This window comes from Prionailurus bengalensis, chromosome X (assembly GCF_016509475.1).
Source record: "Prionailurus bengalensis isolate Pbe53 chromosome X, Fcat_Pben_1.1_paternal_pri, whole genome shotgun sequence".
Taxonomy (NCBI): Eukaryota; Metazoa; Chordata; class Mammalia; order Carnivora; family Felidae; genus Prionailurus; species Prionailurus bengalensis.
Genome location: NC_057361.1, coordinates 13,131,191 through 13,155,922, shown reverse-complemented (window position 1 = coordinate 13,155,922; position 24,732 = coordinate 13,131,191). Strand labels below are relative to the sequence as shown.

General features: G+C 42.5%; 1 protein-coding gene across 4 annotated transcripts in view; it reads left to right on the top strand.

The window, feature by feature from the left end:
- CTPS2 (CTP synthase 2) overlaps window positions 1–22,977 on the top strand; it is a 105,065-nt gene extending 82,088 nt beyond the window's left edge. For all 4 annotated transcript variants that reach the window (XM_043570936.1, XM_043570935.1, XM_043570934.1 and 1 more), the window contains 5 exons: window positions 1,940–1,995; window positions 4,889–4,985; window positions 10,436–10,580; window positions 21,581–21,691; window positions 22,759–22,977. In XM_043570936.1, coding sequence (XP_043426871.1) covers window positions 1,940–1,995; window positions 4,889–4,985; window positions 10,436–10,580; window positions 21,581–21,650 — 368 coding nt within the window. In that variant the 3' untranslated portion in view covers window positions 21,651–21,691; window positions 22,759–22,977. The remainder of the gene's footprint in view (window positions 1–1,939; window positions 1,996–4,888; window positions 4,986–10,435; window positions 10,581–21,580; window positions 21,692–22,758) is intronic.
- Window positions 22,978–24,732: the final 1,755 nt, after the last annotated feature.

Below are 24,732 nucleotides of genomic sequence, written 5' to 3'. Positions count from 1 at the left end.
CTCTGTTATTGGATTTCTAGGTCATCTGTTGTAATGGAGAAAGCAGAGAGGAAATTTTGGCCCACAGGAGGGAAAGATCGATCACAAAGTCAGAGGTCATAAGGGAATCAGGATCCTTTCAAAGTTAGGTCCAGAGCATTCAAATGGTTTCTCTTGTAACTTCACAATGATACATACGCTTCTTCTTCTTTTTTTCCCCCCAACTGGGCATTATTGTGCTATTAGTTTCCATTTTTCCTTTCATTTTTATGAACCGATAGTTTGAGTACAAAGGCTCTGTCGTGAACGAGCCCCCTCTCGGTGGCATGTTGGAGCTCTCTCAAAGTAGCTCCCTGTGCGCACCTATTTCTGATTTTTCTAAAATGCATGTGGTAAATATTCACTATCATTAACATCATCACCAGGGAGCTGCATCTATAGGGACAAAATCGCAAATAGAAGTTCAGTTGTGATAAACGATCATATCAGTCATGCGAGAATACAACTGATGTGAGCTTTATCCGAGTCAAAAATCTCAAAGGAGGCACGAGGAATTTGGTCTGTCTTGGTGGGAAACACCCTGCCCGCAGCCTCGTGACGTCTTGGAGAGTCTGGTGACCCCCTGCCTGTTGAACTGAGCACTGCCGGCCATTCTGTTGTAGTTGGACGATGCGCTCCAGCACCATTGGCGGGTTTTCTCTGTGTGCCGGGGATCTGCGTCATGATGGCTGGCGCTGAGGGGGTGGCTCTTGGCCTCTCCCGCTGCTCCAGTGTTAAAACCCGCTTGGTACCAGTGCCGTCCTGCTTCTGCACATGATCCAGGGGGGCCCGCTCTTGAGAGGGGTCTGGTGACGGATGCCACTGCTATCTGCCTGACACTGCCGTCACTGGGCATCCCCCCGGTCACTGTGACCATTGCCAGATTGGTCATGTACCACATACTGCCCTGGGCTGCAGCACCTGCAGTGACATGGACATGTTTTAGCAGCCCCGCACGTGATCGTGAGCCATGCACTCCTGGTTAAGAATTGTTGACTCTTGGTTTCAGCTCACGTCATGATCTCTCCGTTCATGAGTTCCAGCCCCGTGATGGGCTCCACGCTGACAGTGAGGAGCCTGTTTGTGATTCTCTCTCCCTCTCCCTGTCTCTCTGCCCCTCACCTGCTTGGGCTCTCTCTCTCTCTCAAAATAATAAATAAATAAATTTTTTAAAAAACTTAAAAAAAACCCAGAATTGTTGGTATAGATGTGCTCTCATTTAATCCATCAGTCCTCTATTCCTGACTCTGGGCTTGTTTCCAATTGTCCGCTGGTAAATAATGAAGCAGTGCACATCTTCACGGTGAACTCTCTTTGTTTCTATTTTCCGGGGTAAATTCTTACAGGTCAAATGTTAGAGTCGAAGGACAGGCTTATTTTTAAGGCAGAGTGCAAACCAATTTGGCCACTACACTGAGGTGGCTGGTGTGGTGGAGAAAGCATGGACCAGGTGCGGGGGGGCCTGGGCTCAAGACAGAACTGTGCTGCCAGTGGGGTGGGGCCTTGGGCAAGTCCTTCAGTTTCGTTTCCGTTCCTTTGGTTTTGTTTTGTTCTTTTGTAAAATGAGCCCTGTTATGAATCTGCACAGGAGGGATGGTGCAGACGTTACTCCCCCTCTCAATACTGCAGGTAGGTGTATAAAAGGAGGGCGCATCTCTTGGACTCCACGGTGAACTTGTCTAACAGAGAGCTTCCCTTTATGCGATGGTGATGGCGTACTTGAGAATTGTTTTAGGGTTTTGAAGCTATTCCTATTCTGTACTGTAAGAGAAGAAAATCTAGATTAGTATCTGGAGTCCAGTTAATTCTTGGGCCTCTAACATATGGATAGAGATCAAAGAGATGTCCCCCATACATATGCTATCGATGTGATTCCAAAACTGATTACTTTGATTTTAATTCCATTCTTGTATCTTTATAGGGAAACTTTATGGTGATGTTCCTTTTATAGAAGAAAGGCACAGACATCGGTATGAGGTATGGCCCCCACACTAAATTACTATGGAATGTAGATGCTTAGTTAAAGGAACTCCGGTGATTACAAGCGGACCTCTGGAAAAGGTGTCCAGCTCTGTGGTATCCATTGGGCTCAGTCCTTCTTGGCTTTTCAAAGGCAAAATCTTTAAGTATCTGCACAAGGGACATTATCAGGGTTCTATGTTACCCTAACTGTTGTCTCCTAGACCAAGGTAAGGTCATCATCTTTATCCTTAACCCCCTGCCCTTTATTTTGGAAGGTTTGGGTAAAGGGAACTTACATCTTCTGAACCGTATGTCTCTCAGGTTAGGGATGCATCTCTGGGTATCACATAATGAGTTCTTGGTTTGGGAACCTCTTTGGAAATCTACATTGAGCAAGAGCCTTAGTGTCACATGATTACTAAGAGTGACTGTTGAGATTGTCACATGAGAAGCATAGGTTCCCCAAGATGCAGACTATCTATACCAGAATTAATTGGTGTATCAATTGTGATGCTTTTGGCTGGGAAGAATCAAAATCCCTGCTTGTTATTTACTCAAACCAACCTCAACAGTAAAGAAACTAGTTATATCAGATAATAGGTAGTTCAGAGGCTGGGCAGGCTCCAGGCATGGTATAATCAGGGCTTCTACTATCCCTGGGATTCTCTTGGCCTTACCCTTTTCTGGGTGTTTACCTTGTCCTAGGCTGGTTTCCCTCATAGATGCAAGATGGCTACCAGCTGCAGCTGAGGCAACACGCATCTCTCCTAGACATGGAAGTTTTTCTTCAGTCTGATTGGATCAATACAGATCACTTGCCCACCTCTGAACTAGTAACCATTCCAAAGGCAAAGCTAAACCAGGTTTAAACCTGAGTTCTTGGATCATTCATTAGCCAAGAGGGATAGGCTTATCATGTTGGCTTAGACCAGTCAGGACCAACTTTTAGAATGGGGGAGATGGAATCCCATGGGTCATGTGGGGGTAGAGTAGATGCCAGGACAAGTCCACGGTTCTGTTTTGAGGGAAGACCGCTGGGAGTCGATGCCGAGTAGGCTATCAACAGTGTCACTACAATTAGGGAACACTTTGCTGAGTATAGGCCATTTTTGGTCTTATTTCCATTGGGAACTGGCCTAACTGGTGGGACAAAAACTATTGAGCTGCTTTGCCTAAGTGGTAGCTAGAAGGTGTGAGAATTACTGTGCACACAATACTGTGGCCATCCATTCCTCCATTCTTCTTGTGCCTCTGATATGCACTGGAGATGGGAGGGGGAAGCACACACACACACACACACACACACACACACACACGGTCTCTCTCCTGATAGGGAGCTTACATTCCAATAGACAGGATTAAAAAAAGATAACAGAAAATATATATCAGACAAGGTCCTTATATCTAGAATATATAAAGGATTCTTAGAACTGGATAATAAATAATGGCAAGGATTCTGATTAGATATTTCTCCAAAACAGATATATAAATGGCCAATAAGCAAATGAAAAGATGTTCAACATCATTAATCATCAGGGAAGTGCAAATCAAAACCACAAAGAAATACCACTAGGTATGGCTATAGTCAAAAAAGATGGATAATAACAAGTGGTGGTGAGGATACACTGTTGGTAGGAATGTAAAATGGTTCAGCCACTTTGGAAAATCATCAGGCAGTTCCTCAAAAAGTTAAATGCAGAGTTACCATATGACCCGGTAATTCCATCCTTAGATATATAACCCAAGAGAAATGAAAATATACATGCACACAACTCATATACAAATGCTCAAAGCAGCATTATCCATAAGAGCTAAAAAAAAAAAAAAGGAACAACCAATATCCACCAACTGATGAATGGATAAATAAGATGTGGTATATCCATACAATGGAATTATTTGACAATGAAAAGAAATGAAATATTGATGCATGCTACTACCTAGATGAATCTAAAAATGTTATGCTAGAGAAAGAAGCCAAGAAGCCAGTCCCAAAAGACTACATACTGTATGGTTCCATTAACATGACAAATCTAAAGAGACAATATGGATCAGTGGTTGCCTAGGGCTGGTGGGGAGGTGATGAGGGTATTAGGGGATGATGGTTAGAGGGGATAAGGTATATTCTTGAATCAATTGTGGTCATAGCTGAAATCCTCTGTGAATATGTTAAAAATCATTGAATTGTACACTTATAGTGGGTGAATTGTATGGTATGTGAATTATATGTCAATAAAGCTGTTAGAAAAAGGAAAAATAATTACAAATTATGAAAACTAACCTAATGTTAGAAAAATAACATAAAAGCCTATGGGGTTAAGATTGAGGATGATAGGTGGGACCCCACTTTGATTTTAGGTGAGCAAGTGCTTTCTGTGGAGAGGCTGAAAAGTTTCGGGAAGGACTAGGGATGAGATGAACGAGGAAAGGGGCTGTGTGCACCAGGTCATCAACCTGTCATCTGTAACCAATATTCTAGCAGAAAAATTGCTCTAAGCTTCTCCTTAGAGTTTTTATGTAACTATACGTAGAGAAAGCATTGGGGTGAGTCTCAAGGGAAATAAGATAGTTTTAATCCTCAAGCAGATTTGTGATTTGACGAGAGATACTTAATTACACATAACTCGAAGAAGCAAATATGGTGACAGCTATAAATAGCTAATCTCAAGGCTCCAAGTCAGAAATCTGCATCACAGTCCTTTTTGAATCTCGTCTTTGAGCAACAGAAGGTGGGCTTCTCAGATTTAGGGGCTGTGATTAGCCTGTTTCTCAGGTTCATCATGAGTTTAAAAATAGGCTTTGGGAGCTGGGTATAGAAATGAGCTACTAGTTAAGGGCATCACTGAAATGGATGGACATTTTCATAAGCTGATACTTCTGCCCAAAGACACTTAATTTCTTGTTTTTCCAGGTGAACCCAAGCCTGATCAGTCAGTTTGAGCAGAAGGACTTAAGTTTTGTAGGTCAGGATGTCGATGGGGAGAGGATGGAAATCATTGAACTGGCAAGTAAGTGGGCTTTTTGTTTTTAAAAATTCTCATGGTAAACTAATGTCTATTTGTTGTTATATAGGAAGATACAATTTGATGTTGTATGTGAAGATATAAGTTGAGATTTATTTTTTTTGCTGTCCTTCTTTTCCCCTCTCCTTGGAAATAAATACACAACTAAGCATAAATAATATGACTAAATATAAATTACAGGAGAAAACAGACCATGTGTAGTCCTAATCATTTTGGGGCCCAGTAGTCTGAATCTACCCTAAAATGATACATTGCTCTGAGTCTACCAGTTCCACTAGCAGTATGCTTCCTTACCATCCCTGCCCCCTTTATGGGCCTTCTCCCGTTGCTAGCCTCTAGGTTAGTTGCTCTGGGAAAGGCAGGCAGCTTGTTATTGAGTAACACTTTGCTTTCTTCCTCCTTTGAGGAAGAATGACCCAGCGCCCTCCTCACTACTGGTGACTGGTGTTGACGTCTGTTGTGTTTGGGACGTGGGCTCCTCGTTGTACCCTCCTTTCTATATTCCTCTATAGCTGCCTTTCTGTATTGCTGTCTGTGGTCAAGTGTGGGCCAGTCATTTGACTTTTGCACACTAGTCACTGTATCCACGGAAGTTCTTAGTAAGACCAAACAGCACAGAGGGATTAGACTTTCGTTGAGGGAGATCACTGAAGAAGTTGTTTGTGTGTGGCCTGGGACACCCTCGAGAGCATAGGCACAGACCATACACCATTAATGATGAGACAGAGGACAGTGTTCTCATTCAGAGCTGCAAAGATATGGTAAGCTCATGCTTACAGCTGATCCCTACTCTTTCTCTAAGGTTACTTACTACCTGGCCCTTTACAGAAATGTTTGCCAACCCCTGTTCGGGACTCACACGTATATACTTCATTTAACTAACTTGAACCTAACATGTTCAGTTGCCTGCTTGACCTGTTTATCTATCTGGATATTCTCCTAGGACTTCTAATTCAACTTATTTAAAATTAACTTTACATGCTTCCAAACTAGTTCTTCCTCCTGACTATTTCTGTTATCATCAATCTCCTTGTCCAGTGTTTCTCTCCCTTGCCACCATTGACATTGGGAGTGGGATCATTCTTTGTGGTGGGGGCCATCCTGTGCACTCTATGACATGTGGCAGCATCCCTGGCCTCTACCCACTGGATGCCAGTAGCATCATCCTCACCTCCGAAAGTTGCAACACCCCAAACCATCTGCAGACATTGCCAAATGTCCCTGAGGGACACACTCGCCCCGATTGGGAACCACTGTCCTAGACCATCAGGCTTAAAATTGGATGCATTTAGTTTTTCTTCCCTTTTATACTCCCAACTTGTAATCAGCTATCAAGTCCTGTAGATTGCGTCTCGAGAAAGGAAGACCGAGTTTGGGATTTCATTCCCATCCCTCCCACCCTGGGCCCAGTGCGTGGTGACTCCAACCCAGAGTGGTCCTAAAGCTTCTCCCTGCCTCCAGGCTCTTCCCTCTGCAACGCCTCCTACCGAGGACAGGGCTGTGACTGTGCAGTGCGTGTGACACTAATTTGTTGGATAAACCAGTCTCATTTATCAAATGCTTAGTTTGTACAGGATACTCTGAAAATGGTAACATGACATTCTAGAACCTATCGTTTCAACCTATCAACTTAAAAAAAAATTTTTTTATGTTTATTTCTGAGACAGAGAGAGACAGAGCGAGACAGAGCATGAGTGGGGGAGGGGCAGAGAGCGAGGGAGACACAGACTCCGAAGCAGGCTCCAGGCTCCCAGCTGTCAGCACAGAGCCCGACTCGGGGCTCGAGCTCACAAACTGTGAGATCATGACCTGAGCTGAAGTCGGTCGCTCAACCGACTGAGCTGCCCAGGCGCCCCCCAACCTATCTACTTTAGGCTACAAATATTCGGGACTACTTACTCTTCTAAATGTCCTACTTCTTTTACCATCTTAGCCCACGTCACATTCCTCTATTTCAAATTCCTTCTCTCTCTCCCTTTCCTTTTCTGTCTCTAATCTGTTCAGGTATTTCAGGAGTCCTGGGCAGGGAGGAGAATTAAAGTTGGCGAAGGCTTCTTTGAATACAGTAACATGTTACCTGGACCTCAAAGAGGGAAAGCAGTGGACACTGCATGCACACTCACTAGATGCTTCTCACTCGACCCCTTGCTAGGGACTCTGCGTGCCTTATTTAAGTGACAAGGCAGGTGATGTTATTCCCACTTTTCAGAGAAGGAGATTGGAGTGCAGAGAGGATAAATAACTTGCCCAGGGCCATCCAGCTAGTCACAGGCACGGCTGGAGCCCAACCACGGCCTGTGACCACCTCTGTGGATTTTATTGTTCCTCTTGTTTTCATTGGACATTCCAGTTAAGATTATCAGTCCGTGCCTGAAGTTTTGAATTAGGGTATGGAGATGCATTTCCTGTAGTCTTTCTGATGGAAATGCCTATCATTTAGAATTTTTATAGGGTGGATCACTCTTTGGGGTTGAAGTCTCTTAAATCTTTCTGGCATGTGAGAGGGCAGAGAATTTCTTAAGCAGATAACTATTTGTTTACTTCATTCAAGTACGTACTTTCTTTTAATTCTCCTGGCTCTCATTATTGTCAGCAAATTCTTAGATGCCTCTTTTATCGCCTGGATTTAGATTCCCGTTGATACTTGCAAATCTCGTGCGTGTTGGAAAGGAAATGAGAGACGCTGTGAAATCCTGCAATTTTTAAAAGTTGATTGCAAAGAAATTTATCTTATTAAGGAAAATTCCCCCCAAAGATTCTGATCTTAGCTACCCCTTAGAATCATATCCATGAATCTCAACATTCCTAAAGGGGTTCTAAAAGGAAAAACAAAGCTTGAGATTAGTATAACGTCAGAATGTGATTCAAAGCAATTAAGAGCACTATTTAACAGATATTTTACCTGACTGATATAGAGCATCATGAAAATAAAAACTTTTTAGGTTCTTTCCTCATTTTGGCATGTGGGATTTTTTTTTTTTTTTTTTTTTTGAGAAAGTGATTCAGAACAGTGGTCCATTCATTCAAATATTTTGTCCCTGACTATGACAGACTCATTGCTTGGCTTCTGTGTGTAGTTGTACAAAAAGCACAATTACTGTCTGCTTCTTTCAAAGACATCCCTACATGCTGTGCTGTAAGAGTCATTGCATATTAAATTTAAAGCTACATTGCTTAGTTTCTTTTCTAAGAATGGATGGTTTCTTCTTTTCTTGAGGGGACACATTCCTGGGAGAAGGTAGCATTCTCCTCACCAAGCTTTCTTACCTGAATGTCCCTGTAATTCAAGGAGGCTTCTTCCTAGATGTGATGTAGAGGATTTCTACACTGGATTTTTCTGGACTCAGAGCTGTCCAATTAAACTTGCTGCCATGGTGGCCTATTCTGCCCTGTTCAGTATGGTAGCCACTAGCCATGTGTGGTTATTGAACATTTGAGATGTGCTCAATTAATTTGAATGAATTTAAATAGCCACATGTGGCTGGGAGCTGCCATGTTGTATAGCAAAGCTTTAAATGATAACCTTACAAGAGTGGGCATTTCTGTTCCATCATCATTCCTCACTGTTGTAACTTTGGGTCTCCGGTGGTAAGTGATGGAGATTTGTGATTTTGAATTCCATACTAGATTTTTATTTATTTTTCATTAAAAATTTTTTTTTAATGTTTATTGATTGAGAGAGAGAGAGAGAGAGAGAGAGGCAGAGAGGCAGAGAGAAAGGGAGTCACAGAATCTAAAGCTCCAGGCTCCAAGCTGTCAGTGCAGAGCCCGATGCAGGGCTCAAACTCACGAACTGTGAGATCATGACCTGAGCCGATTGAGCCACCCAGGTGCTCCTAATGTTTATTTATTTTTGAGAGAGAACGCGACAGAGCATGAGCAGGGGAAAGTCACAGAGAGAGGGAGACACAGAATCCCAAGCAGGGTCCAGGCTCTGAGCTGTCAGCACATAGCCTGATGTGGGGCTCAAACTCATGGACCATGAGATCACGACCTGAGCTAAAGTCGGACGCTTAACTGACTGAGCCACCCAGGCATCCCAGATTTCCATACTAGAATTTTAGTTCATTTGATAAAGCATCTTGTTGAAAGCTTTAAAGTTCTATTTACTTCCCCCTATAAAACTTATATTCTGGCATCTTCGGTTTGATATATATAGCAATTAAAATAATTAAAAATTATTTTTAATGTTTATTTATTTTGTTTTGAGAGAGAGAGAGTGCGAGCAGGGGACGTGCAGAGAGGGAGACACATAATCTGAAGCAGGCTCCAGGCTCCAAGCTGTCAGCACAGAGCCTGATGTGCGGCTTGAACTCAAGTGCTGTGAGATCATGACCTGAGCCAAAGTCAGGTGCTCAACTGACTGAGCCACCCAGTTGCCCAAGTTAAAATAATTTTTAAAGTAGGGAATATAGCACTGACCATGTTCTGTACTCTAGTGATTATGGGATAAGAGGGTTGCTGGATTTCTAGAGAGTTGCTTGATTAGGAACTGCTTCCTAATCGGGGGAAAAAACATAGTTTTTGAGAATTCTGATAGGGGAAGGAATTTGCAATTCTGTACAATTTCTACCGAGATTTGGAAATGTTGCCCATTTAATTTTTTCCATTCTAAAACAAGATTCGTGTATTTAAAAGTAGCTGGTAAAGCTACTTTTCTCTTCCTATTACATCTAAGAGAACTTGAATTGTTCGTGTAGGAGATTTGACAACCCTTGATATGAAAATCGCTTAACTTCCCCTCCACCAATGATGTAAGGAACATATGCTCATGGAAAAGTTTCACATGATAGGGAAAAGTATAAGGAAGAAAATAAAAATATCTTGACCTCTTACCACCTTGAGCCGTTACCACCATTAACACGTTGAAAGGCCATCCTTTTATCACTCTGAGTCTCATAGTCACAGGAGATAAGTTGGCATAGGCTAAAGTAGGAGTGTCAGTTCAGTTTCATGGTGCCATCTCTGATTAATACCCGCAAGTACTTGCTGCATTCCCTCCCCCCCCCCCCCCCCACTCTTCCCTTGGGAACGGTAAAGACCTTGTAGGAAATGGCCTGAAGCCAGCTAAGAGACAGAATGACCTACAATTAGCCTAGAGCGAGAGGGATTCCATTGAAATGGAGCCAAGGTAAGTCTATGAAGTGCCTTCAAAAAGCAAGTGGACTTTGGGCAAGCAGGATTCATCATTCAAAAGTTTGGCTTGATTTTGCTCATGCTAGCACCTTGCACAGATAAAATGCCAGATCTCTTATTAAGTGAGATGTGTTTTGCCGTGTGAAATTCTGCTGTGAAGATGACTCATGAAAGTCACTGGCAATGATAGCAGGTTAATTGTCTCACTGTTTGATGTGTTTTCTTGTGAAAAGATAAGACCTTAAAAGCAGCTCTCGTGTTTTTCTGCTTCAATTGCATCATGATTATTCTCATTTCAGATCACCCCTATTTTGTTGGTGTCCAATTCCATCCTGAGTTTTCTTCTAGGCCGATGAAGCCTTCCCCTCCATACCTGGGACTATTACTTGCGGCAACTGGGAACCTGCATACCTACCTGCAAGAGGGCTGCAAACTGTCTCCTAGGTAACCAGCTTACTACTCCTAGTAGTGAGTAGTGACTCCCTAGTAGTGAGTAGGGAGTAGTGAATCCCATCCCAAGCTGTGCTTACCAATGTCTTGGGCTTCTTCATCTTTTTTTTTTTTTTTTAGGTTTCTCATGAAATTTAATATCATTACAGGATTTTTTTAAAAGTGACGAGTAATTTTTTCTTTCTTAACGATCATAATTTTTTTCTCTGAATGAAAATGATTTCTTCACATCTACAATGGTAGCATGTCAGCTTTCCAAATCATGCTGATGCTGGGTATTATTTTAGAAATTTGTGTCATTTTGATAAGTGAAAAATGGGATTTTCTTGTGTTGACTCTTTGATTAATGAATACATAAAAATGTTTTGTGTTTATTTGCTTTTTTAGGAATAGCCTGTTCATACCCTCTGCTCTATTTTTTCCTTTTGCTATTATATCCTTTTTCTTACTGATTGGTAAACTCATTATATATAAAGGACATTAATCCTTTCTTAGGTTGCAAATATTTTTTCAAAGTGGGTTTGTTTGACTTTTAAATTGTTAATGGTAGTTTTCATTTTCCCTAGAGAGTTTTCAGTTAGGACTTTATATAGTCTTTATTTGTGTGTGTGTGTTTTTTTTAAGATCCTATTTTTCGGGGTGCCTGGGTGGCTCAGTTGGTTAAGCGTCTGACTCTTGATTTTTGGTCAGATCATGATGTCATGGTTCATGGGATTGAGCCTCATGTTAGGCTCTGTGCTGACAGCATGGAACCTGCTTAGAATTCTCTCTTTTTCTCTCTCTCTCTCTGTCGCTCTCTCTACCCCTCCCCTGCTCACATGCTTGTGCATGGGCTCTCTTCCTCTCTCAAAATTTAAAAAAAAAAAAAAAAAAAAAAGATTTTATTTTTCAGTAAGCTCTACACCCAACATAGGGCTGGAACTTACAACCTTGAGATCAAGAATCACATGCTCTACTGACTGAGCCAGCCAGGTGCCCTTACTTACATATTTTTAAAATTTATGTAATCAAATCTTTAACTTTTATGGATTCTGCCTTTAGTATCATGCCTAAAATCTTCCTTTCCCTATCAAAAATATTGTATAAATAATGGCCCATTTGTTTTCCACTGGTATTCTTATGCTTTCAATTTTATAGTTTAAATCTATAATCTATATGTACTTTATTATTGGTGTATTACTTAAGGTAGTATCTGCACCCCACCCCCACGGTTAGTAAGCTGAGTAGTTCAGATTTGTTGCAGGGATTTCTGTTTTGTTCCACTGATGATTTCATCTCTTATTTCTGAACCCTTACCACCCTCTTCATCATCATAGCATTATTGTAAATCAAGCCCTTATCTACCCTACACCCGTTATTCTTTAACATTTCAAAAAAATATATTTTGCCATTCTTCCAGATGAATTATACAATGATTTTGAAAATGAGGTTCAAATAAAAAAAAATACCTTAGGGATTTTCATGAAAATTTCTTTACATGTAAATATTAGTTTGGGGAGAATTCATATCTTTACTCCTTCTCATGCAAGAATATTCGATACAGTAACTTTATGGAGCTGGCCAGAATTAGAGAGCGGTTAGGTAGAGTTAGTACCACAGTAGCTGGATATGTGTTGTTTAGAAGATTACTGTCACTGACCCTCATCGTGGCAAATAATCCTCGTGATGCTGCAGTTTAGAGTGCCAGGATCAGTGTCCGATGGGTGTGTGTGTGCCCGTGTTACCCAAGCCTGCTTCTTTGGGACATCACCTACTAGGAGAAGCTCACGGCTCTCTATCATTTCTTTTACTCACATTTTGAAATGGGAACAGCTTTACGTATTTCCATGTTGGGTGTCTTACTGACTTAATGATCATTCCTCGTCCTCTGGAGCCGGCGCACTGGTTTTCAAACTGTGCCCTGTGGAGCTGGATCTGGGCTGCTTCGAGGAGCAGGCTGAGGGGGCAGAAGCTTCCCTGCTCCAGCTGAGCAGCTGCACTTGATCAGGCTCATGTGATATGGTTCCGTGTGAGATCGTGTGTGGAGAGAGCGTCCTGTGTTCTGACACCGCGTGGCTTATGTAGCAGGTCGGAAATGCCAGTGTGGTCCCATGTCACATGTGCGCTGTGACCCTTCTCAGCCACTTTATAGTCTCCATTATTTCAGGTGCCCACATGTAAAAGGAAAGTGACAGTGGAGGAAGTTACATGGCTGAGAGAAATAATTCACGCAAAACTGGTTGTTTGCAAGCAGTGGCTAGAAATAAATGCTACCTAATTTGTGGGGACTGCCCACCTATGTGTTGGATGGCCTGCCGATTCCCACATGGGGGATGGTGGTCTCTGAGTAAAGCTTACCAGCAGTTTCTGAGAAAGACTTCTTAGTATAACTCTGATGCTGGTGTTGCAATTACAGCTGACCAGCGTGCTTCCATGGTAGTCAGACAATTCCTACATATCAGCCATAAATCGGTACGTTTCTCTCTCTCTCTTTTAGTTTATTTGTTTGTTTTGAGAGAGAGAGAGAGCGCGGGGTAGGGGCAGAGAAAGAGGGAGAGAGAATCTCAAGCAGCCTCCGCACTGTCAGTGCAGAGCCCAGTGTGGGACTCGAACTCATGGACTGCGAGACCATGACCTGAGCCGAAATCAAGAGTTAGTCCCTTAACCGACTGAGCCGCCCAGGCTCCCCAACCAGTGCATTTCTTAAGGGCGGCGAGCATCTTATTTATCTTTACCTCCCTGGCTCCCCAACAGACGAGGTTGTTTAGTACAACCTTGTTTGCTAAAGTAACAATTCTAGGTAGCACGGGAGGATGGATACAGTGTAGTCTAATTCTGACACCTAAAGGGGTTTTCTGACTAAGAATGGCACCAGTGAATTAACCCAGTGACAGACACCAGGATTCCAGAGGAACCTTCAACTTCAACTTCTCTCTGCCCAGCTCCATGGTGTCAGTGAACATTGAAAAGCAGACAGCTGCTTTGACGGCCAGGCTCTAATGTGAGCTGAGTTGGGACTGTATTTCTGTCAAACAAGATTACCGACTGTAATCAACCATAAACAACCATAACGAGGAATATGAACACTGGAATAATGACTTCCTTTCCCAGAAATTGGCTGACGGTATGTAATTACATGGCACATGTGCAGCTGACATCTTTAAAGCCCAGAATGTAAAAAAATTTTTGGCTTTGTGCTCGTACACCTGAGCTATAACCTCTGCATTCTGCCCTGTGGAGAAGAGTTCTCTTTTAGTGCCTAGGAAGTTGCAGTGAGAATATTATTTGGGGATCTAGAGCTAGTGTGCTAAGTTTTTGGCCACTCTGTTATCTGTAGAGTGGCAGCAGTTATGAGGACCAGTTCCACCTGGTTTTCAACTTGGAGTCTTTTGTTCAAGAGGCATAACAGCTGTAGGATAGTGTTTTCTCAGGTTTCTTAAATTTAAGTTTGATTTTTATTTATTTTGAGAGAGAGAGCAGTCAGCGAAGGGGCAGAGAGAAAGGGAGACAGAATCCCAAGAAGGCTCCACACGGTCAGTGCAGAGCCCCATGTGGGACTCGAACTCACGAATTGTGAGATCATGACCTGAGCTGAAATCAAGAGTTGGAAGCTTAATCGACTGAGCCATCCAGGTGCCCCTTTTCAAGTTTTTATAAGCTACTCAAAAGTACCTGCAATATCAAACTCAAAGTCTTTGTTTTAGCCCCAAAACAACCCACAAGTTTGATGATTCACTAGAAGGAAATCTGAATACAGTTGTACTCATGGTTGAAATTCACTACAGTGACAGAGTAAGTTTGCACAGCTGGATCAGTAAGAGGAAAAGATATAAGTGGAGTCTGGAGAAATCGATTTGTAGGTTTCCTGTGCCCTCTCCCTCCCGTGAAAGGTCACACAGAGCTCACCTTCCCCCTGCAGCAATGTGTGTGGTGTTTATGCCCATTTGAGACTCAGAGTTTAGGGTTTTTATTGGGGCTAGTCACATAGGCATTCTCTACCTAGTAGCCACTCACATTCCAGACTCTCAGAAGGAAAGCAAGCATTCACCGTAAATCACATTGCTTGTATGTACAGCCTGCACCAAGTGAAACTGGCATTATCAGTTAGTAACGGATAAAACATTCTGAAAGCCAAGTTCCTGAGTTCCCCGGCAAGCAGGACCCTCCTCTTTTTTTTTTTAATGTTTATTTATTTTTGAGAGACAGAGAGAGAGAGAGAGAGAGAGAGAGAGAGTGGGGGGAGGGGTAGAGAGCGAGAGGGAGACACAGAATCTGAAACAGGCTCCAGGCTCTGAGCTGTCAGCACAGAGCTCGATGCAGGTCTCGAATGCCACTGATCATGACCTCAGCCGAACTCGGACGCTGAACCGACTGAGCCACTCAGGCTAAATGTAAAGCACTTAACACAGTGTCTGGTCTATGGTGGGAAATTAAATGGGATTTTTTTTTTAAGTAAGCTCTATGCCCAACATGGGGCTTGAGCTCACAAACCCCGAGATCAAGAGTCACACACTCTACCGACTGAGCTAGCTAGGTGCCCCTAAATGAGAATTATTAATTTTACCTTAGTTCTGCTGTCCTGCTGTCCTACTACAACGCTTCCTACCTGGTGTCTCTACCTCCAGCTTTCCTCTTTTCAGTCCATCTTCCTACATTATTTTGGAGTTTAAAACTCTCAGTGGCTTCTCGACTTTTAGAATAAAATGCACACAGATCCTTAGGGAACAGCTTGCAGTCCCTCGATCTCCCCAGAAGATTTCAATGCTTTTGCTTCAGCTCACACCACTTTTGTGGCTCTTGATATACATTCCTAAACCGCTTAGTGAGAGGTGAGTCTGTATCCTGCCAATGTGTATCCTGTTAGGATGCTAGTTGGAGGAAAATCATTGCTGACCGGTGGTGGGGGCATTGGAGGTGGGTGTGGCCTCTCCGGTGTACATTTTCTAGCACTATTTTAAACTTGGAATCGTTTTGCCTATTTTTTTTTTTTAATTTCGGGCTGCACGGTTAGTGTGGCCAAGGGCCATTCTTACAATATATGGTGTGTAGGAGCCAAGGGCAGGCCACCGCAAGATGGGCCACTTTGGCATGAAGATTATTTAGAGTTTGAAGGGGTTTGGGACAAGTTCTCTCAAAATATGCCACTTTGGCACATGGACTATTTTTTGTCTAATGTTTATTTATTTATTTATTTTTAAATTAAATCTATTTATCTATTAAAATTTTCATTTATTTATTTGTGTGTGTGAGAGAGAGAGAGCACGAGAATGAGTGAGGGACAGAGAGAGAATCCCAGGAGGTGCAGAGAGACGGGGAGAGAGACTGTGGAGCTCTGAGCAGGGCTCGAGTTTACCAGTCGGGGCTCAGACTCACCAACCATGAAATCATGACCTGAGCCGAAGTTGGATGCTTAACTGACTGAGCCACCCAGGCACCGCATGAAGTGTTTATTTTTGAGAGAGAGAGAGAGAGAGAGAGAGAGAGAGAGAAAGAGAGCAAGTGTGGGAGAGGCACAGAGAGAGGGGGGACAGAGGATCCGAGGCGGGCTCTGTGCAGACAGCAGAGAGCCCAATGTGGGGCTCAAACTCACAAACGGTGACATCAAGACCAGAGCTGAAGTCCGTCGCTTAAACGATTGAACCAGCCAGGCGCCCCTGGCACATGGACTGTTTTTGAGCTGAAGGCGATCAAGACCCTGCAGGCTCAAGAGAAACTTTTGCCTCTTCAATTTTCCCCTATTAATCTGTCTAATGTCACTTTGATTCTTAGTCCAGCTAGAAATACCTTAGAGGGGACAGGTGCAAATAGATTGTTTCTTTGGGGACAATGTGGATGCATAGAGCAGGTGCTATGGATTTGACTTCTGGGTTTGCTACCTACGGGGTACTTTTTTCCAAGCCTACTCCTAAATCTCAGGGTCTACATCCTTTCCGGCTACTGATATCAAGAGGCTACTTTTTCCCCTTTATTACATTTCAAGGAAAAGTGACCTGGAAAAAAATGATTCTTTTTAAGCAGTTTTTAAAACACCTTTTAAAACAGCACCCCCTTCCCTGACCCACATTGTTTGTCACCAACTCCATACCTTGAGACTTTTTTTGGTAAAGTACTGTGAATAAACCACATTTGAGTACACCTTCCCTTAGGGCTTAAATGTTGATTGAAAGGTGCTCTTTTATTGATGGTGGTTCACTGCAGTGCTGATGGTACGGGTGCCAGCCAGGAATGGAGTTCCTAGTACTAGAGACTACTGTGCTTTTAATGCCCTGCCTGGCTTGTAGTCCACCATTTACTATTCAATGCAAAAGTCATTCACAGCATACCAAGTTTTCATTCCATTGCTCTTATATTTTATGGCTTCCAGGGGCTCTCTGAAAAGGAAGTAAGTGTAGCAGTAACAATGCTTTGGAGAAAACTGTGTGCCTGGCAACCTGTTTTAAAACATGCTTGTTCCACACAGAATGGATTTTGATCTAAAGTATTGTGGGAACTCATGTAGGCTGGGAATCCTCAGTATGCCGTCAAAAAAAAGGTTTTTTGAAATTCCAACCACCTCTTTCTATTAATGGAGAAGAAATGGTTTAACGGCTGCCCCTGGGGTAGCATAAAAGGTGGGATATATGAGGCCTTGGAATATATGTTTTCTTACATTGGGAATTTATTAGGAGCCAGGAATCTTTGACAAATGATTATGACAAGCCTTTTATTTGTCAAAGAACCACACATAGACTGTTGCAGTCAAGTCTGGTAAGTCAAGCCAGTGTTGTTAGGATAGAGATGCCCATGAGTCGTTGCTGGTGATTTTCATTTTGTCTTGTAAAAAATAACATAGGGGCACCTGGCCGGCTCAGTCGGTAGATCATGTGACTCTTGACCTCAGGGTTGTGGGTTCAGGCCTCACCTTGGGCTTAGAGCCTACTTAAAAAGAATATAGTATGGGGCGCCTGGGTGGCGCAGTCGGTTAAGCGTCCAACTTCAGCCAGGTCACGATCTTGTGGTCCGTGAGTTCGAGCCCCGCGTCAGGCTCTGGGCTGATGGCTCAGAGCCTGGAGCCTGTTTCCGATTCTGTGTCTCCCTCTCTCTCTGCCCCCTCCCCCATTCATGCTCTGTCTCTCTCTGTCCCAAAAATAAATAAACGTTGAAAAAAAAAAAGAATATAGTAAAAAACTTTTTTGAAAAAAAGAGTGCTTCCGTTATTTGGGGGCATATGCATGCACGAGAGACATTTGCCATGATTTTCATTAACTGTAGATAGCCAGGTCTTAAAAAACATTTTTTTTTTTTAAGGGAGTGACAAGGAGATGATCATATTTTTTTAAATCATTATTCATTTGTTTTAAAATAAGTGCTATCCAATAGAACTTTCTGCAATGCAATGATGGAAATGATGGAAATGTTCTATAATCTGCACTGCCCAATATGACAGCCACCAGTCACACATGACTTTTTGGTAGGTAGTTAGTTAAGCAAGAGGGAGGAGGCATAAAGCAGATGCTGGCCACACCCTCAGAGCCATCCCCCAGGGTTAACGGCCACACTTTCAGAGCCACCTCTGAGAGCTAAGGGAACAGGAAAGGCCTAGCCCCACAGCTGGCTCAAAAGCCACAAGGCGACTTCCACGAGCTGAGCATGTGCGCACAAGGTGCAGCTTGCACTTAAGGTCACAGCAAAAGCTCATTAGAAACTCATAAATATATAATACACAAATAAATACAATTATAACAGGTGCATCATGGGTAGGCACTTGCGCAGAAGCCAAAATGCACTATAACCACCAGCTGTCAATCAAAGCCAAATTTGCATATGCAGAAAACAGGTTTAAAAGGGTGCAGCTAGAGCTTCTTGGGGCCATTACCACTTTTGCTCCAGCAGTGGCCCCCTTTCTTTCTTGAAAGTGTACTATACTTATCTAGTTAATAAACTCTATCTGCCCATTCTGGTCTCAGGTCTCCAATTCTTTGGTGCATCTGGGATAAGAACCAAGTGACCCGGTAACATAGTGAACACTTGAAGTGAGTGAGGAATGGAATTTTCAGTTCAATTTGATTTTAATTGATTGAAATTTAGATAGTTTCTGTGGCTTGTGGCTTCTATATTGGGCAGTACAGGTTTAAAATTTCCCCTCCACAAGTGGCGCCTGGGTGGCTCAGGCCGTTAAACCTCCAACTCTTGATTTTATCTCAGGTAATGATCTCAGGATTCATGAGTTAGAGCCCCCAGTTGGGCTCTGTGTTGGCAGCACTGAGGAGCCTACTGGGGATTCTCTCTCTCTCTCTCTCTCTCTCTCTCGTCCCTTCCCCTGCTTGCTTGTGCGTGCTCACTCTCTCTCAAAATAAATAAACTTAAAAAAAAAAAACTTCCCCTCATCAAATATATCAAGATACACACAAATGAGTCCATATTCTGTGACATTTCATAGAATTTAACATGTAAGACCTGAATGTCTAATAATTTTCCCTCCTGAGAAACATGTGCATGGGTACAGAGAAGATTATTTAAAAAGATGGGTTAGCCTTAAGATAGAGCTGTGATGTCTCGAATTAAGTGCAAATGTACCCAAATAACTATATCTTATGACTTCTTTAAGTTTGTTCTGTGTGAAAGCAAAAAGAACCCCTAAGTCATATACGGCACAGAGTAGCACCCGCATTTTATGGAATGTGCGGGAGCCATTGCTATTCTGCGTGTGGTGATGATCTACGTTTTATTTCTAGCACTTGCTTTTTGCTGGCACGTGAATGCCCTAAAATCAGCACGTTTCACAGCAATGCCTATTTTGATGATTCTGTTCTTGAGGGCCATGGCTTATTTCATCGTCCTGCTTCTGGCCAGCGACACATGTGAAAGAAAATGAGTGAACCCACTCATTTGCCTGGGACGTGAATAAACTCAAGCTGAGTCTCGCTTTGTTAGGCTCAGCCTATGCCATTTTGATGTGTGGTCAGAGTTTGGTGTAGCCAGCCATCAGATAGAAATGAGAGCCATTAGCTTACAAACAGATCCACCCAAGTCTGCTGGCTAACGTGAGCAGGGAATTACTCGGTACAAGAAACAATTCTGAAAATCATGCACTTGGCAGTTTTTATGACCTTATATTTCCACGACTTGTTGTTATAAATATGTAAATCCCATAAACAGCAATCACTTATGTTTTTATACAGTCTCCAGAGCACATGTATGCATTCTCTTTCGGCCCTCATAACATTTTGGTGAGGTTGTAGGTATTGTTACTACTTTTTCCCAGACTCTCAGGAGTCAAGTGATCAGTCCAAAAGTATGTGGCTAATAAATAGTACAACCAGGGGTGTGAGGGGGAAGATGTGGGCCCACCTTACTCTTCCCTGGGTTCAGAAGTAGGGAAGGAAGCAGGTATAAAATCTGATGCTTTCTCACTTGTGGAGTCAGGGGACATGTGACTGCTGGCACATTGTAGCACAGTTTAGACTTGAGCTTGTGGCCTGGGTTAGCATGATGGGGATTCTGGCCCCACCTTGAATGAGCTGTGTGCCAGATGAATCACTGCAACACCCTGACCTTCGTTTCTTCTCCCAGAGAAAGTCGAGTGCAACTTCCAAATCCTTTTTTGTTGCACAGAACCAGGAAAGACTCTCCATTTGTGTAGTGAGATTGCATAGATAAGGAAGGGGCAGTTTCTGAAAAAACATTCTTCAGTTATTCCTGTGTTTTCTTTACTGGAAACCCTCTTGTAACAGTAGAACTGATTTTCCTGATTTAAAATCTAAGTAGGAGTTTTCTTCTATTTGGTTAAGGATATGTTCATTAAATGTTTCTGTAACATGTCTTGTATCCAATTCTTTTTTTTTTTAAGTGTATTTATTTTCAAAGACAGAGAGAGTGAGGGAGGGACAGAGAGAGAGGGAGAGAGAATCCCAAGTAGGCTCCACGCTGTCAGCGCAGAGCCCACCTCAGGACTCCATCTCATGAACTGTGAGATCGTAACCTGAGCTGAAATTGAGAATTGGAAGCTTAAGTGACTGAGCCACCCAGGCTGCTCTCTTCTGCCAGTTCTTAATCCTTTATCTCCTGTCCATACTCTAGCCCCGCCCCTGCAGCCTTTCCAGTATTTTGTTCAAAAGTCATGGAGGAGAGTGGGCTTGTCTTTCACATTTTTGTTTATGTATTTATTGATACTTGCTCAATATATTTAGAGTAAATCTTTGTTTCCTAACCTGTCAGCATAGGGTTTCTTCAGTTGTTCCCTTTCCTCCTTAAACAAACAAACAAACAAACAAAAAGTGGATTTTCACCTGTTATGGAATTGAGATTTCTATTGCTATATGTCAGCAAAAAAAGTTGGTCAAGGTCAGGATTGGGTCACACATAAAATACTTCCGGGCAACGTCATCTCCATAGATCAGTAGAACTCTTGTGGAGTTGATCTACTTGCTGACTTATTTGGAACCGAACGAGAGGAATCCCACCCTGAGCTCATGGCTCAAAACAGAACTACAATTTCAGGGCTATCTCCTGGAGAAGGTGCACTTCTGAGGGAACCCAACATGGCAACATCTGTGTCAGTAATTGGTCCTGTTTTGAATACTACATGTGACTCGAGGGAGTAGGAACATGCCATAAAGTTTCTAATATGAAAATAGCATAATTGTGCAAATTATTTCTCAAATCCTTGGATGTCTGAGAATGTTGGAATGGAAAACTTTCATGCTACTGATCTTTATTAGCAGTCTTCAGAAGGTTATGAATGGTAATCTAAGTTGAAATGATTTTATCAATTTTCTGAATAAGTTACCTCCAACAAGATGAAAGCAGGTGATCAGCTCATCTGACAAAAGGAGATCACCATGTGCAGTCAAACTAACCTCTTTCTGTAGTGCCTAGAAAGTGACAGTAGAATATTTCTTAGCATTTTCTCTGAATGGGGATTAATTATGGAAAGTGTTCAGAATTGGAAATAGAATAATGGTCCAGGGTTGTTTTTTGTTTTGTTTTGTTTTGTTTTTTTACACCTTGCTAAATTAGTTCCTCTTTTGATCTAGTGATAGATACAGCGATGCCAGTGATGACAGCTTTTCAGAGCCAAGAATAGCTGAGTTGGAAATTAGCTGAAACTAATACATGACCTGGAATGATCAGGACTTCCTGAGAGGGTAAGATGGAATCCTCAAGTATTATCTGTTGGTCTTACAGATAAGCTGTTGTTCCGTGGAGAAAGTAGCATCGTAGGACTTGCCTTGTAGGATTTTGCTCTCTCGGGATGCTCTTATTTGACTAACATAGGTAGCAAACAGGAGCATCCCAGGGCATAGTTAGGATAGGCCTAACAGCCGATCATGCTTTGGGGAAACTGGGATGCACCAGAGAAAGCTCTGGTGAAAATGGTTAGCAGGGAGAAAATGGAATGCACCTGGGGCCAGGAACAAATATGTAAGTGCGCTTACAAATGTGTGTCTGGGGGCGATAGTGGTTAGAGTAGTAATAAGTCAGCAAACTTGTTCTGTAAAAGGCCAGATAGTAAATATTTTAGGATTTGCGGGCCGTGCAGTCTCTGTTGCAACTATTCCACGCTGCCATTCTAGAGGGAGAGCAAGCCTAGACAATACATAAATGAAGGGGTGTGGCTTTCCCAATAAAACTTTATTTATAAAAACAGTTTGCTGATCCCTCGTTTAGGTCCTTCAGGGAAAAGCAGATTTCCTTGGATTTGTATAAAATAAAATTGTATTTTATTTCTTTGTAGGAAGATGCCAGAGACCGGGTTGGCTTCTGAGGACAGCTTATTTTCTCCATGGCTCTTTTAGGCTTTATTAGGGAGGATCGCAGTCTGGATAGCTTTATTAAACTCAGGCTCAGAGGCAGATATTGCCTGGGACAAGTCTAGTGTTATGGCAGGCCTTGAAGTGAATGAGCAGCTTCCCTTAGCAGGACAGAAGCTTCTGAAAAGATTATAAAGAGTTAATTGCTCTAGTATGAGCTCTCTTCATATTTCACTTTGGGGTGGAATATTCATGTTCACTAGGGAAAGCATATCTCTCTCTGTTTAGGTTTACCTCAAACATGGAGACCTTTAGTAGCAAACCAAAATGGTACAAAGGCTAGTTGGAGGTATTTTAAGACTTACATTATTCAGTTTCTGATGTTGCTAATTCTTTCTTTCTTTCTTTCTTTCTTTCTTTCTTTCTTTCTTTCTTTCTTTCTTTCTTTCTTTCTTTTTTAGGCTCTGATGTAATTGAAGCCAGGATGAATGAACTCTCTGAGGAAATCACCATACTCTTAAAGATTTGCTCTGTTTTCCACCAAACATGGATGTAAAGCCTCAAAGGGGATCTAATTATAGATGAACCAGAACCAAAGGGCTAGTTTCCGTTTCACTCCAGAGGCAGCCTTTGGTTCTCACAAATTTCTGTAGCCAATTAAACTTTTCCCAATGACCTCATGGGGGAGAAAGTGTGTTTGTGTTTTGTCTGGCGAGTGGTGCTGTTCTGGCAGGGAGCAAGGATCCAGGTAACCCGGCCTTCACTGTGATGTATGAGAAGGCTGACAGGGCACATGCGATAGTGATTTTCGAGTAAAAATGGAGTCATTCTGTGAGCTGGAACTCAACCACAAGTTTGGGTGCGGCCCAAGTTTCTTTCAGTTTGTCACCCTGCTTATTTTTAGTTACAAATAAAATTAAACAAGTCCAAGACTAGGGATGGCAAGTAAGGCAGGCGAGCAGAATTTAAGGGGGAATAAAAAATATATATGTATAGATTAATTGAGCTGAAATTCACATAACCTAGAATTTACCAATTTAAAGTGAACAGTTGAAGGGTATCAAGTATGCTCCTGTTCGATGTCCTTGAGAGGACAGCTGTTGCGCACTGGAGCTTTCTGATACTGATTTAAATATTTTAACTGCTCAGTTAACTTTCCTTGTGTGTGGTTGTCTTTGGCCCTTTAACTTTTTCCTCTTCGTGCTGTGAGGTGTTACAGCGTTATTTTGTGAGACACTACAGAAAATTCATCCTGCAAACACAGGCAGAAGTGAAAGGAGTAATTCTGGTAAATAAAAATATTAAAGAGCTTTAGGGCTCCACTTGTGAAAATTACAGCTTGAAGATCACAAGAGGCTCCAAATGAAAAGCCCACAAGGTAAGTTAAAAGCCGGAATGGGCCTCATAGAAAGCGGGATTTAAGCACGGGGGGGGGGGGGGGGGGGGGGGGGGGCAGACTTTAACATCACAAAGGGGCGGGTAGTCTGGCTTAAATGGAAGTTTTCAATTGTGATGATGATGATTTCTAAAGTCACTTATCACTGAGTGCTCTCACTGGGGGTTAATGATGCATGTAAATAGGACCGGAAGAAAGGCGCTTAAAAACCCTAAACTAGTCTTTCTGTCGTTGCTCCGTGAGGTTTTTCTCTTTTGGAGACACTCCTTGAACCTGGAATCCGTTGAAGGCTTGGTGGTAGGTAGTAGTAGCGGAGCAGTTGTGGGACCTGAACACATAGGAAGTTATTATAAATCGTTCATTTAAGAAATCTGTCTTGAACCCCCAGCATGAGCCACACATGGTGTCAGGTGCTGGGGGAAATGAAGGCGAGCAGAATTTGTCCCTGTAGGGGCCCAGGGCAGGCTGCCCCAAGATGGGCCACTTTGGCATAAAGATTATTTCTAGTGGAAAGTAATCCAAACCCAGCAGATGTGGGAAAAGCTCTCTGCTTCCCCTCAACTTCCAAAATTCACATTGGAGAGAAGAGCGCTGTTAACAGAGACCCCCTTTTACCTAAAAACCTTATCTGCATAATAGGGCAACCTTGTTTTTCAAAACATCTCCTTTTCCTTCCCGCTAATGGTCTTTCTCCCCTTTGTGTCCTCAGGCCCCTCCTCCTTTCCTTAGCTAAACTTCAAGTTGCCTCCTTATCTTTGGAATTTCCATGTCTGTGTGGATTCTCCTTACGTATGCTATTAAATTTGATTTATTCCTGTCAATCTGTCTCATGTCAGTTCGATTCTTAGTCTGGCTAGAAGGACCTTGAAGGGCACAGGAAGGTCTTCCTCCCCAACACCCCCAAAATATGTCTCATTGGTATAAGGATTATTTTAGGCTGATTTTAAAGAAACAGCAGACATAGGAAAAGCTGTGAAAACTGAGTAATAGTTATCTTTTGTGTACTGGAGGTATACAATGTTAGTAAACTGTTTGTTTT